The sequence below is a fragment of the Fusarium poae genome, chromosome 3 (genome assembly GCF_019609905.1).
Source record: "Fusarium poae strain DAOMC 252244 chromosome 3, whole genome shotgun sequence".
NCBI lineage: Eukaryota > Fungi > Ascomycota > Sordariomycetes > Hypocreales > Nectriaceae > Fusarium > Fusarium poae.
In genome coordinates, this window is record NC_058401.1 from 2181043 (window position 1) to 2198280 (window position 17238).

The 17238-nt window shown below is 47.5% G+C and overlaps 2 protein-coding genes across 2 annotated transcripts; one reads left to right on the top strand and one right to left on the bottom strand.

The window, feature by feature from the left end:
- Positions 1-1796: 1796 nt before the first annotated feature.
- FPOAC1_008136 (uncharacterized protein) lies at positions 1797-3216 on the bottom strand (the record flags this gene model as incomplete). Its single annotated transcript, XM_044852581.1, has 2 exons — positions 1797-2206; positions 3060-3216. The coding sequence occupies 2 exons, from the start codon at positions 3214-3216 to the stop codon at positions 1797-1799; spliced, it is 567 nt and encodes a 188-aa protein (XP_044705251.1).
- A 9294-nt stretch (positions 3217-12510) lies between these two features.
- Positions 12511-15663, top strand: FPOAC1_008137 (uncharacterized protein; the record flags this gene model as incomplete). The annotated part of the gene is made up of 3 exons (XM_044852582.1): positions 12511-12945; positions 13021-15227; positions 15285-15663. 3 exons carry the CDS (start codon positions 12511-12513, stop codon positions 15661-15663), a joined length of 3021 nt encoding a protein of 1006 aa, XP_044705252.1.
- Between the last annotated feature and the right edge of the window lie 1575 nt (positions 15664-17238).

Consider the following 17238-nt stretch of genomic DNA (forward strand, 5'->3'; position numbering starts at 1 on the left):
AAAGATAATTAAATGCTCAATACATTGATTTAGGCTTTGGGTAGGACTCGGACGAACTCTTGTTCTGGTATCCGAAAGTCCCAGTTGGTAGAACAAAGACAATACATGCGTAAGATATGCGCAACTCCTGAATAGTGAACTATTCTCACATGTGAGTATCTTCAGAAATGAAGGAGATGTTAAACGAAAAAAATGATAAATGTTTTGTGAGTATGCTTCTTGTACTTGCTATGAGTAAAAGCTCTGTTGTAGCTTTGTTGTTTCGATACAGGACGTGGCGTTTACCGAGGACGGCAACTCACTCATTGGTCCGTTAGTCAAATGTAAAGATCAGATTATACGTATACAGAAACAGAGACTCTTCAATATACAGCTGCTTGTCATATCATTCTGCTTGATACAGACTCTGAAGAGTAGGGAGCTCTTCCTTGCAAGACGTGATTGCGATATAACAACACAGAAATGCATGGAATGAGACTTCCCTCGCTACATCCAGGAATCTCTTACTCTACTACACAAACGATGGTTACATTTATTTATATAACATCTGATACCACGGTCTATGCTAGCACCATGGGTAAACTCAGCTAAGGCACTGCCATCATAACTCATCATCACTATACTCGATCCAACATATTGTTTTTCGTGAACAGATAAACAACTCAGAAGTTCGTCCATACTGACTAGACACGGCCGTACAGCTGAGAAGAATTGTTCGCCGTGACCCAAGTTGAGATGCCGACGGCACCGAACAGCTTCGCCGAGAAGGTTTAGAGTACGGAAGCAGACTGCTCTGCTCCCATTCAACAAGCCCACCCTCAATCTATTCGCGACTCAGTCAGAGAACGAGGAGTTGCTCGCCTGACGGGAGAAAATTTTGATCCCCGTCCCCCGTACTAACATAGCATTGACTGGTACATGATGCTACCATCCTACCAACAAGGGCAATCCGGATGTCACCTGGGAGCACCCACTGTTCAAACGAGTGTGCAACTGGCCGCGGCAGTACAATGTGGCTGTCGGGCAGACATTTGCGTCCGTGACGACAAAGCGAAACAACTCTACAGTCGGTATCCGTTAGCAAACGCGTGGTCGACAGTGCTGAGCTCTGCCATTGTTGGTACATAATAGCGCGAGTTTTGACGGGTACTCTGCCCCAGACAGTCACCTCATCCGAGTTTTCCATCCATGTAGTGGAGGCCATCTCACACCGGATATCCCAAGTCAGTACTATCAGGCTGGATTGCTTTGGCCGACTCACGGCCCGACCCGTTGGTATCCCCGGCAGTGAAAGGTTTGAACAATGTGTGTTGGAGTACTGATACTTGTTCGTTCTTCTGTGCCTACTTCTCACACCGACATGTCGCCTTTTTTTGCTTGGTTGTTCGTGCCACACCACACTCAATAAACTGGCATTTTTAGTGACATTTGACACAATCTGATGTAGTTTCTCACAACATCCACCCCCTCGCGCTGTACGGCTGCATTCCGAGCCATCACCTGAGCCTTACCCACCACGGAATGAGAATAATTCGAGGAACGAACTGAATGTCTTTGTCTGAGAGGGATTTCTTGTTTGCTCCGCGGCCAATTGACCCTGGCAACCACCCCTACATATCGGCTGTAAAAAGTATAGGCGGTGAACAATATCCAAGAAGCAATAATAAAAGACCACAGACGGATCCTGTCTCGCCAGCCCATCACGATTGCAGGCGAGATGAAGAAGGACTTTTACACTCAAGGGCTCCGTGCACGTTAGGCCGCAACTCAAATTTTCTCAAGGTTTGGTTCCTCCCTTAAGCGGCTTCAACGATAAGGCCCTCTTTTGAAGGATTGATGCCAGGTCGACCCGGAAGCCTCTTGACAGCGTACATGGATACTGTCATGACGGTTTTGGCTGATGTTGAAGCCCGTGTTACCCTTGACACCTCAAGCTCACAGGCCACAGAGCACCAATTAGCCCATGACGACTCGGCAACGAGCAAAGCATATATGCAACTATCTGCACCACTAATTGTCAGATGTTCGTCATATTGATAAGCTTTTTGCGTTGTCGGACCAGATGTTACGGCAGCTGTGCCGTGCATGAAACAAAAGTCTGATAGTGCAGAGGCAGATGATATGTAGGGTGCCGAGTCTGAAACGAAGGCACCGACTGAAACTAAAATGTAACCGCCTTGCATATAAACGTAATCATGCTCAGATACTGAATCAGCTGGTGTCTCTGTTCAAGCCCGATAGACCTCCGAGTCTGCTTGGGTTCCCAGCAAAAAAGGGAAGGCTCAAATGGAATTGGCCAGTTAAACAGAGCCTGCTGTGACACCTAACATACTGTGGCATTTCCATTCGTCGGCGCCTTGCTTTTTCTTGACTTATACTGCTTGTTGGTCTTCTGAGGGTCAGCACACCGTATATACAAGACGTATCGAGAAAACATTCCCGTGAAGTACTTGTTGTATGCAGGCACTTTCATTGTACTAGTCGAAGCCTAAACATACCTCCATCTTGTCATCGGGTTATCGAGCAAGGATATGAGTATCGTCTCGGCTCGCGGTGAAGCTAGTTGGACCCATTGGAGCGGAAACCTGCAAGCTTGTTTGTATCACGATGCAACCGTTATTGAAACTCGGGATCGACCCTATTTGCTGGAATAAACTCTTGTTCTTCGCCAGACTTGTCGGTGAGCCGAGTTCCAAGGTACACATATATACTTAAAGTGACAATATGGGCCGCCATGTGTATATAAGTGTTGTATGCGGGAGAGAAAGGATCTGTACAATCAACTGGATGTGACCAAATTCACTGATGGCGAGGCGAGTCCTTTGGCACGTTTGGCCAGCTATTGTTTGGTGTGGTTGAGGCTGAAGAGTTGGATTGGAGATCTTCTCGTTTCGTGTGGGGGATTATCCCCGAAGCTCAGGCAAAAGAGCGTGTGCCAGGCAGTGAGTAGTGGGCCATCTCCAGGATCTCCTCGTGGTCAACCGGTGAAGGGAGATACCGAATAAGGCGAGTGTCCCGCACCACGCATCCACTCAACATATGGCACTACGGCCACGCACATATTTCCCCAGACATCCAGAACAGGTCATCCCGCAGCTGAAGCGTATCCAATTGCACGGTAGTGTACAATGACGTTCGAGAAACCAAGAGAGCTTGGTCGGCGCCGTTGCAAGCCATGCGGTCTGGCGTAACGAGCGCTCGGGTTTTTGGTGCCATCGCCTTCTGATTTTGCAAATGTGAAAATGTCGGTCTTGCAGAAAACAAAACAATTTCCTTGACAGATCATGGCTGGCTTACCAACCTTGAGTATACGTATTATCAGATAATTGCCCAGTCATATGTGTCAAGCCGCGTGCATAATTGCTGGTGGACCTATGAAACGTAACTTGATGGCGAGCCGCATGCGGATGTAATGTTTGGTCTGGTCGAGACCAATAGAACCGAGTACGCATGAAGCTTGTAGGTTGAGCAGCCCTGATTGAATAGTACATACTGAACTTTGATTCGTTCGAGGCCCATGAAAGACCAGAAGGGGAAAGCTGAACGCGAAGCCTGGGAGGGATTATCATCATGGTCAAAAGTAAGTCAGGCCATAAAGCATCAATGATATTGTGTTTGAATGGTACATGCTGCACAAGCGCAGAGACCAAGTGAAATCTTGGCATGTATCGCCTGACTGGTACTTTGTGATAATGTATCATCTATCGAGACGAGCGGTCCAGTCAAGAGTTCGGTATCATTTTTGTGGTTCCAATCCTAAGCACATAAAATCTTGAGCGGATAAGTAAGATGTTCGTGCGGTATTCTACGGCGCTATCATCGCATTGAGGAGGATTCTCAAATACCAATTGATCGCTGATTTCCTAGGGATGCCGTAGCCATGGGGCGCGGTAGTCTGCATTGCCATGAGGTTGATACCCATATAACGGTTGCAGGGTGATGTAGGTAAGCGGCCAATACGAGGAGGATCTCGAGTTTGTGAGCAACATACAGCCACAACTACTACCTAGTCACATGTCAAAACGAAAAGAGAGAACATGATACATAGGAGAGAAGTCCACACTGAAAGATAGAGATGAGGCTTTGAGACTACTCGTGCCGCACGGTGAAGTGGGAACGCTGAAGGGGATAAAAATTGATTGAACGAGACAACTTCAACGAATTGATTGATTGAGCAAGTATGAGAGATGCATCTTGCCCAGTTTAGCCATGTTTTAACGGCGGGGTGGATTGAAGTTGAGTGTGAGAGGTGAGCCATCAAGGAAGCAATAAAATATTCATGATTGGTATGCGATTGTGGATGGTATGAAAGTACTTGCCACGCCAAGTGCAGTAAGATAAGGCAAGGCAATGGGAATGGAAATGAAAAGCAGGTAGGTACCTTACAAGGTAGGCATCTGCTGGCTTGCACCTACCTTTTACTTGCTTGGAATCTTCCCTGTGTGTAGTAACCACACGGCAGGCAAGATTGACTGATCGGTTGGTCGATGTTGTTGACTATTTCCTGGCTGCAGTTAAATCATCAGGTTTTTTGGAAATAGTGACAAGGAAGGAAGGTACATTACAATCCAGCATAGTGCAGCACGGTACAGAGGTACTAAAATAGGCAAGAGTAGGTACCTAGGTAGGTAGGTAGGCACAAACACAACACACAACACACAACACAACACAACACGGCACGGCAGGAGCAAAGAATGGAAATAGTTGGCCTCAAAGGTGTTCGAAGTTACAGCCAGCGGCTGGTAGCATTTCGTGAGGCAAAGTTGAGGTAGGTAAGCGGAATGTACAGCACCGTAGACACGCTTATATCGAATAGGTAGCGCTGATTTTCGATATCAAGGTATCATCCATCTTGTGAGTAAAGTATGTATGGTTTTAGAAGGCCTCGTTCATTAGAAGGGGGATCCTTGAACTCATATATGCAACTGGGTGGATTAGGCACTCATATATACTCGCCTTGTTTGTGAGTTGCACAAATTGATGCATGAAGCCGAATCAACCAATGACTCTTACTTAGCATCAGGTTTCGCGTATCTCTTTAAGCTGTCCTGTCCTGCGTGGCACGGTGGTATTCCAGTAGCTGCTGAGTTTCACCGAGAACATAGACTACTATTCCTCAAATCCCTTGGCATCACGTCGTATCACATTCTATCACATCACATCAGCTCAGCAAGCCTGACCCGGGCTGGCCTGAATGGCCTCACTTTCCAGGGTCGTTTTCCCCAGAAGGAGAAAAGACTGCCCACGTCTAGATACAGTAGGCAGTTCATGGGGTAGCACGTACCTGGTTGTTGATGCCAAGGGTTTATTTTTGGCCCAAGCTGGCAGAAGATGTAGTGAAGGATATCACTTGGATTTGTCAGATCTGGACCCTCAGAATAGATGTGGTCGTCTGCAGAGATGACACCACCAAGCTGCCCACCACAACCGCAACCATCAACTCACGTTAATTAATTGTTAGCTCCAGGTCCCGGAAGGGTGAGGCTTGACTTAGACCGGAGTGCGGTGAAATGCACGCTGAACCTGATTAGGAGCGCAGTTGTCATATTGAGCAGTAAAAATTGATAGAAGGTTCTCGTTTCTAGCACATGCTTGTTTACACCAGTACTGTGTACAAAGAGGCTGACATCAGAGACATACAAACTGACAGGTATAAAATGTAGACTATATCGTATCAGTTGATGGAGGAGGGGGTATTTATTGCCATCACTGCAGCATAGTTTCCATGATTGGGGAGTATCATGAGAACACTCGGATCTTGGTTTGGCCCTCTATGTCAATTCTGTGTCTATGAACAAAGCACAGCAAGCGGATGAAGGGATGTGTCAATTTGCTTTGGTCTGCATACCTGTTTTAGTCAATCTAGTAACAGCTTAGAGCCAGCACTAGGATCGTGACGGAGCGGCTCTTTGAGCCTTGACTACTGCAGCAAGGTACAAAGGTACTACGGTAGCGACTCGCACTCGACGAGCAAGGGATCATAGAGGGGCAACCTAAAATGTTCTATCTCCTATACCCAGGTCACGCACCAGTCAAGTCAGCCAGCCAGTCATTCCCGTGGTTGATGGATGGATGGGGTTTTATCTTTGTCCGTGACCTTGAGACACGGAGATACAGTAGAACAAGACAGGTGACGCGGGCTTTAGAAATGGACTTGCATTCCACATTCCATCCTCAGGTTTTCTTTATATCGTATATCAACTTATTGTTGCGCCAATACGAGCTCGAGTTAAACCTGTGATAACCAGTCAAGTTCAGGGTCAAGTCTGCGTTGACAGTGGTGACATAACTGGACGAATACTATGTAGGTGCAGCATATATCAAAGATGGTTGGTTGTTGTATCACAACAGCATCCAAGACAAAGGGTCTTGTATCTAGTGATTTAAGACTGGGAATGCCTGTAATACTAGGTCTCAGAAGCTGACTATTGCAGCCTTTGCTCTCGTGGCTCCCATGTTCAGTTGAAATAATCTGACTTGTCAGGCCTTAGCATCCATGCTTGGGCGCCAGGAAGAGAACAGGGGGGCTTGCATCAATCGGATAAGCTCAAGCGATGCACGTCGTAACTTGGGCCCAACAGTGCTGCAGAAGCGCTTCCATAGGACTGTGAATAGGTAGTTAGGTGTGTTTTAATGACTGATTGACAGCTGCACAGGAGCAAGCGGTGAGGTAAAAAACGCAATATTCTCATGATGAAGCAGAGGTACCTACACCTACCTAACTCCTTGTAGGGAGAGTACTAAATTGGCAAAGGCATATTTTTTTATTTACCGAGAGTGTCCTAGTGGGGAGTGAATGGAGAATAGTTTGACATTTGGTGGTTGTAGATCAACTGGGACCTTTCATTTCATTTGGTAGTGAAGATCAAAAATTCATCTCCATTCTGGCGCGGACCTTGAACTTGAGTAATTAATTTCTGTAATGATATTGTAGTGGATAAATAAATATATTGTTCTTTTCAGAGTGGTATTCTAGTTAATTTATTGTGCTGTATACTACTCTTAGTACTACTTCGTAATATAGAGTCTTCGTAGACACTGCGGATTCGCTTTCTTTTTGTTCTCGGTAATCCTTTTCCTCAGGGAAGTTGCCGAGGTAGTTAGGCTATTCAAAATATTGGCAAAGCATTTGATACTGATATTATATTGACATCATTGGAAGCTCCATACAAAGTTGATCGATCAAGAAACAAGTTCTGGCTCTTCAAAATTCTTATATGTACTAAGGTAGGTATATTCAGCAATAGCCGCCATTGGCTTCCCTGGAAAGTACCTGGTGACGCATTACGACAGCACAGGTCACCGGCAATTGTAAGAAAGAGGGTCAAGCTAAAAGGCCTCAAAACGACAGCAACAACAAAAAACAACAATAATAGTAATCTTTGTGGAGTTTTAAGCAAAGACCACAGTGGAGGAGTAAAGACCTATGGAATAGTACAAACTACACTTGATAAGTGGTGGGGAGAAAACAACAGAAACGGCCGAAATATAGCTGGGTGATCCTTGTAAACAAAGCAAAAAACCTCAGCAAAACATCCATTTAACCGCCTACTAACTTAATCTATCTTGCTGCTTTGCTTGTCTCTTGTCATTTTTCCAGAATCGGACGGCGCATCGCCAATCTTAGCTTGAGTGCACTTGCACACCGAGGGGGAAGAGGTGGAGGTGGAGGGGGGATTGCCTCACCTTATCCTTCACCTTGTCAGTAAATCCGATATCTGACAGCAACACACAATTTGCATGACTGGATGCATCAATCTGACACTCACTCCCTGCCTACTTTAGGTAGGTATCCATCCCACCAACACGGTCGATCTGGGGGAGAGAGAAGAGTGTACTATACAAATACAGCCAACAGGGATTTTGGAATTGCGTGTGCATATGTCCAAGATACCCAGACAGAAATACAGATAGGCGGACTGGTCTACTCTCTATATAAGCTGGTGCATATGTACGATGCAATAGTTGATGAATCGCGTCCTTTTACACCGCAAATACGGTCCTATACCGTCCTGTCTCATCCCATCATATCGCCTTGCATCCAAGTGCCGTACCGCGCCTTGGCCTTCATGTAGCTAAGAGAGATCCTGGGTACAGTGCAACGAATGATTGATGACCGAAGGCATCGTCAACTCCTATTCGCCAATTGCTCTCTCAAGTTGTCTCTTCTCTCCCAGGGACCTGCGTCAACGCGCATAGCTTCATGCAGCAAACCTACTGTAGCTTACACAATGAGGTAAAGATCAATGTCCCATCTGCAGGCTAAAGTTTTTGTGACACAACACAAAGTGAAGCGACCTGCCGGCCGGTGAGAGAAGTTGTCTTTCTTGTCTCCCTTCCCTCTGTTTCTTATAGATACTATATACATACATATATTACATACATACCTACGTACATAAATAGACTACCCATTGTTCCATCAATGCCTCGGATTTTGCCTTACACGAGCAGCTCTGGCCTGCATAGTAATAAATTCCAATATTCAAAAAAATACCAGGTTGGGGTGATAGTCGCACGGATACAGTAAATAACCGCGATCTGCCATGTTCCGTTGCTGGCCGAGAAACGACCTCCTGACTCGCTTGACCTCCCATCTGACTTGACTCGGATGACGACGGCCGATTAGAGAGGCTGCATGTGTAATACAGTATAATACGGATACATAGAGTACCTTACGTCAGAAGCTCAGATCTTCCCTTGACAGGGTGATGGATGGATGGATCTAGTTACCGGGATCGAAGATGTGGGATGAGCACGGGGTCGAGAAAAGACTCGACCAGGAGCGTTGAGGTGGGTGTCTATTTGAAGAAGTGAAACATAAACGAACATCAAGCTGAAAGATTCTATTGAGACGAGAACTTTAATCTGAATATTGTATTGGTCTAGCAATGAGCTGTCAGGATCATCACCACTAATACCACACCAAGACAGACAAGACAGATCGCTTGATATATTGAGAGGTACTGTGCAGTAGTTTCCAACAGCTTCTTATTCGAATCAGAAGCAATCGGTAGTCTAGTACGGGGTACATACATGTCTTTGTGCAACCAACACAACAAGCTAAGAGACGGAACATGGGACTCTTGGCCCTCACTTACATCATCACTATCATCCATCACCGTAGTCACCGGGGACCTCTCAGACAATTAATTGTCAAAGCTGTGGTCTAATACAAGGAGTCGTTCCTGATTGATATGAATTGACCACCAGAAAACAAGAATCAAATAGCGCAGTAGCAGAAGGTGGATGCTGGTACAAGGCACAAGACAGCCCCAAGAGAGACATGCCTAGGCTATCCTGCACTGTAGCTATTACACACCGCTCTCTTCACTTCCCTTCCCTTCCCGTACAATGTCCCGTACAATGCTTGTTTGTGAGATCAAACCAACAAGATAATTCGTCCCAGCAGATTATCCATTCGGCTTTTTGGGTCTACCATGTGGATTTCCATCAATTCATCGTACATCAACCATGGAATGAATGAATTACTACCATGATCCATGATACAAAACAGTGCAATGCCGCCGACTACTGTAGTTACCCTTCCGTACCGTACCGCACTGCAGCGAAGCACAGAGCACCTACGAACCAACTAACTAAACCCGCTGTACGGATACGCCCTTCGGTCCGGTCAGTGCAACAGACGAGACTTGACAATGGCATCAGGGATCGATGGATGGATCATGATGATGGACAAAGGGAGAAGGAGGGTTGGGACGGGATTAGATGGTGTCGACTTTGGTCAACCTAAAGGACTCATACGCAGAGGTAGTCTCGATTGGGGCATCTTCAAGGCTGAGGTGGTGCGCTATCACCATGTTAGTTGGGCCAATGGGGTGTTTGGGTCAGAGAATAGACTGTTTTGGCTGAACATTATGCCCGTTGTAAATATCTAGACGATCGAGGATCCCGATTTTGTTCATGACAATTCAAACCCTTGACTACCCGTTCAGCATAATTACAGTATGGCTGACGAATCTCAATTTCCCTGCCACTCATTCTCTGAATTCTGATTCCATTAATTAACCTTGACCTATCATCTGGGGGTCACTTAGCCGTTGGTCAAACTGTCCCCGATCTCACCTGAAGCGGAACCATACTAGACCAGGTGCTCATTGCGTGTGTACGTTGCAATATATGAAGGTTGTATGAGGACCCGTTTCCTTAAAAAGATCAAAACCATATTATTCATCCCCCCTTGTTCGGTAAACACTTTGGTCGTTTATTGTCTTTTGACACGCATTCTATTCCTCAAGCACACATACGCACGTACATGTGAAAACTACCAAGTAATGATTAGTATGTATGGATGCCAGCTATCCATCTAGTTATGAATATCAGTGACTATCAGTGATGGTGCAGGACACTACAGTATAATTATAGACTCGTAGATCTGGATTCTTCTTTCACGTCCGAGTCGCGACCTGATAACGCTGTCCCCCCATAATAATATTGAACAACAGTCAAGTCGGTTGTTCCTTTTGATACCGCGGCACCAGCGTTTTAAGCTGTCAGGCCAGATCCGAACCGCCGCGCCCCCGGAAAGAGACTCCAGGGGACCCTCTGGTCAAACCCACCAGCCATAACAGAAGAAGCGGTCCACTTCATCCTAACTGTTTCTAGGTAGTTGATGCCCAGAAGGCGTCTGTGTGTGGGAGCGTGCCAAATCCAGAGAGGCGTGTGCTAGGACAGGGGCGTGCGGTCCCAAGAAAAAAAAGCGTCCCACCTCTAGGAGAACGCCGGGAGGCTCAGAGGGTCTAGAAGAGAGGCGCTGCTTGTGGTTGAGCAAGAGTCTCTTGTAAAAGAGAAGCACGGGAACAGGAACAAAAATAAAAAGAGGGACAGGAGGCCTGCTGAGGCAATATTGTAGTCATCGAAACGACACAGTGGTTATTTCTTGTATAGCAGAGTTCCATTTGCAGCTTACATTCATTCATATCGAAAATAGCAACGACTGAGTAAGTTGAGTTATTCATCAGACTACCAGCGATCTAGCAACGATCCAGTAACGGCTAAAAGCAATCCAATCTCTAAAGAAAAACATTAGCCAAGACAGGTAACACTCATTGATCTGTCCCAGTAACCAACAAAGAGGATTGCTCTTGAAAAATCGTTGTCAAATCATTATTGTCGAGTAAAAACACGTTGGCAGATTCGATATCAACCGAACCGAAAAGGCCACAAGATTCGGATACAGAATTGATATCAGCAAGCCTTTGCTAGTCCCAGACTCGTATTGGGGTACCCTTGAACCCTTGGAACAACAAGACCATATTTGAATTTTGGGTTGACGTTTGTTGAGGAGAAAGTGCCTGAAAGAGGTATGTACCCGAGTTTCCTATTGTTCTTCTCCTTTTCCCTCTTCCTCTATTGCAAGAATAGGTAGTACCTGAACCCTTTCATCTGTTCGTTCATCAGTCAGTCATTCTTCTATCCAATTTGATGGAGGAGCCAAGAAGACGTCGACGGGACCATGACAATCATCGGGGTGGCTTTCGCCACTGACACAAGTCAGCTGTCCCCACCAAAGGCCCCAAATACTGCTTTTTGCCCGCCAGGCAAAGGCCTGGATACGCAACTGGCACCTGCCCTTCACTCCACTGTTGAGTCCATGTGGTTTTCCCCCCTTGGCTCTTGGTGTTAGTGTTGGGTAAAGATGGCCGTTGGGAGGGAGCTGGAGGGGCAATGGTAATGGATGTTGACCGAGTAGCAGAGGCAATTGAAGTATACTTGCACTTCTATACCAAGGTCCCTTCCTAGGTTAGCATCTATATTGAGCTGATATCAGATGGTGTCGCTGGTGCGGGCGGGTTCAGTTAGTACATACTTATTGTACCTGCCCAGCAGTGCAGTCAGCGTTTTAAGGTGCTATTAGTCGCATGTTCCTTCACACCCTGTCCGGTAGGAAACTGGGGACAGGACTCGACCATGACCTCTTGTCATGGGCTGGCTTGGATTGGCGCTGCGAGCAATGCGGTGCCCCAAAGGCCCACCTGCTCTGCTGCAGCTGGCACCTGGCACCTAGCCGGCACCCTGCACCCGGCAGGTCGCACCTCCCCTGCACATGCATCTGCGTCTGCGCTGCACTCTGTCTGCACTCTGCACCAGCAACAGCACATTAGTTTTAGAGAGACCTTTAGACCCAAGACCTTGCAAGCACCTTGCAGTCGCAGTGGTACCGCACTTGCACTTGAGTCGGCTCAAAGCAGGACTTAGACCGCACTCGTCTTCGAAACTCGAGCGAGCGAGCGAGTCGTCGAGTCTTTTAACTCTCCAACATCAACATCTTCTGCCTTTCCCTCCATTCCCCCGCCACTCACTCGTTTTTTGGCCCCTCTGTCCCGTCAATTGCCACGGGCAGGGCCATGCTTCGTCCGCGGTGAAAGACCTTAACTCTCTTCTATCCCAAACCGTCCTTTACTCGGACTCGATAGTGCACATATGGGCTGCCGCTCTTTGTCCTGACGAACCATCGACATCGACGCTCACAAATAATTCTAGTCCGCCATCATGGCTTCCGCCGACGACATCGCGACCACTCTCCTTCGCGGTGCTGCCCGCGATGACCTACCTCTAGCCGACTATATCCTGCGCAAAACACAATACCTATACGCCCTCATCCTACTTACAGCTTTCATATCCGGTGCTGCTTGGTACAGCGTTGTCAACTCCAAAAAAGAAGAGGATCAAGTACATTCCACGATCAAAGGCCCTGGAGGCAAGCCGTTACCCATCACCAAGACGAAGAGCACTCGCGCCGATGGTGATCGTAAGATTGGTCCCGGCTTCGGTCGTACCGCCAAGAATGTTTTCCGCTACCTCGCCTTTGTTGTCTTCTCGACCTATGTAGCCAGTGCTGGATTTATGTTTTATCATGCTTTCTGGTTTGAGGACCCTTACAACTGGTCCCAGGAGGGGCTTCCATGGGCTGGCGAATGGAGTGTTGTAAGTGAATCACCAGCTTCTCGAACCATTGCGGGAGTCTACTATCATGGACTGAACTGACCACTTTTTTCTTAGGTCCACGTTACCGGCGCTCTATTCTTCTACCTCTACATCCTCATCTCCCTCTTCGACTGGCGCAAAGGTCCCAACATTGTTCATTTCGTTGTTTGGATCTTGGGCTTCACTGGCGAGGTTGTTATATTCTCAACAACCGCAGTTGCTGCCGCTGATTGCCACTTTTTCCGATCTGTTAAAAATAGCGGCTCAGAAAAGGATGGAAACTGTGTCGATTATTGGACCAAAGTTGACCTCGTATTCTACTTCGTTAGAATCCTCCACCTACTCGCCTTGATTGGAGTTTTCAGCTTGGCGTGGATTCGTAAAGCTCGAGGCCTCGACGATAGGAAAATCGAAGAGGCTCACCCGGCTGAATCGACACCGCTCCTTAACGGGCATCGCCGGTCGTATGACACTAATGGCCAACTGGCTAACGGCCACACTCCCAACGGTCGGGAGACCAATGGACGCCGTGGACGCGGCAGAACCATTTCGAATGCACACAAGACGCCCAGTTTCCCTAAGAAGGAAGAACCTGCCGCCTTTTATCGACCCGAGAAGCTGCCACACAAGACATGGTGGGAGTATTTTAAGGGGTACTCTCTCTTTTTCCCTTACCTCTGGCCCAAGGACTCTGTCAAGCTTCAAATTAATGTCCTCATTTGCTTCATCTTGGTCATGTTGCAGCGCTTGGTCAACGTCGCTGTTCCGATGGCCGTCAAGAAGGTTGTGAATGATCTCGAAGAGGTGATAAAGCTAGTTCAGTCTGGAGAACGCCTCTCGATGGATAACTTTCCATTAAAGGATTTTCTGATCCTTGGGCTCCTGTGGATTCTGCAAGGTCAATCGGGACTTTTGGGCTCTCTCAGATCTATCCTGTGGATTCCAGTCTCACAATATTCTTACCGCGGACTAACAACAGCGGCTTTTAACCACGTCCACTCACTCAGTCTCGATTTCCATCTTTCCAAGCGCACTGGGGAAGTTCTGTCGGCACTCAACAAAGGCTCATCGATCAACCAATTCCTTGAACAGGTAACCTTTCAGGTTTTCCCTATGCTTTTCGATCTTTTTCTCGCCATCTCGGTTTTCTACTACCAATATGGACCGCTGTATGCTGAGATCAACCTTGTTGATACTTGTTGGTATCTTTACATGACCATCAAGATGGCATCGACTCGAGCGGATCAGCGCCGAGAGATGACAAATGCCGACCGCGAGGAAGAAGCTGTCAAAAACGACTCCATCTCTAGTTACGAAACCGTCAAATATTTCAATGCGGAGGAGTTTGAGTCACGTCGCTACCAAAGCAAGGTTGCTGTTTTCCAAGGCGCTGAAGCCAAGGTTCAGATGGGCATGATGATGATGAATATCTGCCAGACTGTGGTTTTCAACCTCGGTAGAATCATCGCGGCATTGGTGTGCGGTTGGCAGGTCGGTATGGGTCTTCGTACCACTGGTGACTGGTTCATGGTTGTCTCTTACTTGACACAGCTCCAGGGACCCCTTAACTTCTTTGGTACTTTCTACAGGACGGTCCAGCAAGCCATGATCTCCGGTGAGAGATTACTCGAGCTTTTCAAAATCCAACCAACAGTGGTAGACACTCCTCATGCTGTTCCGCTAAGCAAGGATTTCCAAGGTCATGTGCGCTGGAACAATGTTAGCTTCTCGTATGACCGACGCAAGCCCGCGCTACGCAACATCTCTTTTGAATGTCTGCCTGGCACCACAACAGCTTTTGTCGGCGAGTCGGGCGGTGGCAAGTCGACATTGTTTCGCCACATGTTCCGCTACTACGATTGCGATGAGGGATCCATCGAACTGGACGGCCGCAATGTCAAAGATTTAACCATCAATTCGGTTAGAGAAGCGATTGGTGTCGTTCCTCAGGATACGACCCTCTTTAACGAGACACTGATGTATAATCTCAAGTATGCAAGGCCTTCTGCCACGGACGAAGAAGTCTTTGCCGCTTGCCAGGCAGCTAGCATCCATGACCGCATTCTCTCCTTCCCAGATCAATATAACACACAAGTTGGAGAACGTGGTCTCCGTCTGAGTGGTGGCGAAAAACAGCGGGTTGCGATCGCACGAACAATTCTCAAGGACCCTCGTATCATCATGTTGGACGAGGCCACATCCGCGCTGGACTCTCATACTGAACAAGAGATTCAAGACAACGTGTGGAGTATTGGACAGGGCCGTACTTTACTCATCATTGCGTATGTGGATCATCTGCTGCTACTACATGCTATTGTTCTTACTAACTTGACTCATAGACACCGACTATCAACGATTACACACGCCGATCAGATCGTCGTTTTGAACTCCGGAACCATCGTCGAGAAGGGCACCCACGAGGAACTTCTGGCGGCCAAGGGACGATATGCCTCAATGTGGGAGAAGCAAATCAGAGCTGAACGTGCTTTGGATGTTGCTCGTGAGGCGCAAATGAAAGCCGCAAAAGCCGTCCGCAAGGCGAAGATGGCCCCCAAAAGGAACTCTGACGCTGCTATTGATAGCTTTGGATCACCCGGAAGCCTGTCTGGGACCGGCTCTCAAGGTCATGGGGATGACACACACACTTCTTCGTCCTCATCCTCGGACACGGAATCAAGTCACAGCGAAGAGCACTCAAGAGAGCGCGAGCGCAAGTAAGCTGCTGATCTTCTCCCGGCGCATGGGGTTTCACCACGCCTGCACACAGATTTCCTGCAACCCTCGACGGCAGGAAGTTTGGAGGCTGAAATCACCCAACCAACTTAATTTTACATCACAACCTTACCATGCTATCTACCATTTCGGTTCATGAACGGGCACGATCATCGCCTGTAATGTTCTACCAAAATGCTCGGCATTAAAGACTGCATCAGATCGGCGTTGAGGAGTTTTTTGTTTCTAGTTTTAACGAAACGGATTAAGGAAATCCGACTAATAATCTCGAAGATGGCCTATTTATGAGGCGTACGAATTGGTATTTTCAACCTCGCCAATAAGGCAACATTGAAGGGGTAATGCCATTAAACATCCCACCGTTGTTACTACACATGGCATAGTGATTGCCACGATAGGGACATGGACAGGCGTTTACGGTTATCACGATTTGCTTTTGGAATGCGACATGGAATATGGGTTTAGCTTAACATCAAGGGTACATGGATGGATCGGCATTTCTCTTATATGCGACGACCGGTTCGACGCGCTCGACACGGTATACGAAGTTGCACACATGCTCGACCAGACGGCGCACGACGGCGGTCGAGGTGGGGTATTGCCAGTCTTTATAAAGGAGACTTTTAGGTCTCTTAGACTCAGAGACCGCTCATGCGGGAGGAAATGTTCACGATCTAGGTATGAGGAAAGCCTGGGTGGCACTGGTAGCTGCTTTTTTTTATTGAAGGGAAGGGAAAATCAAGGAACTCTTGCTGTTTTTCTGTTGATGGTAAAAACCACAAACGTTAGTAGGATGCAGGAATGCTATTTCATAGAAGACCAACACGCCAAGTCATTTATGTCCATTTCGGACAGGATAAGTATGTATTGCAAGTTATTGTGCCTGATTCAAGCAAGAATATGGGAGCATGGGCTACCACAGCATAGCGTAACATAGCATACATAGCATAGCAGGCAAGCAAGCAAGCAAATTAGCTTTGTGTTTTTCTTGGTCTATATGATTTGCTTCACTGTATCCACGTGTCGTTCTGTTGAGCAGATAGATGTGTAACGTATTACTTGATCTGTGTGATAATCTAGATAACACTTGTTTTACTTGAGACGCCGAGTGTGCTTGCTTGTCCTTGTTCTTGTCTCGTGCCGCCCGGTTGAGCCAGTTCCGTATTGAGGCTGTGCTCGGGGTTCAAACGGTAGATGATTGGGTCCACTATGTCCGGACCCGCCACCCCGGACACCGGGATCCACGGAGGGGCAGCGAGAACCAGCATCACGAGCGGCTCACCGTAATCCCGTCGAGTTTGACCCCTGAAAGGCCCAGTGAGTTAATCATCACTTGACGCCATTATAGGAACGAACCGCCGGTCAAGGGTCCGGAGGCAAGGTTACTGTAAACTGTTTTGAATCGGTGTATGTCTGCGGCGTGGGACTATCTCCCGGCGATTATCCTCCGCCAATCTCATAGCCGCTTTTGCCCACAGCAGCAGTACATCGCATACGCATTGTGCTGGGCCACTTGAATGGAGCTCCAAGTTTGCCACATCGGTTGAGGGAGAGGCACCC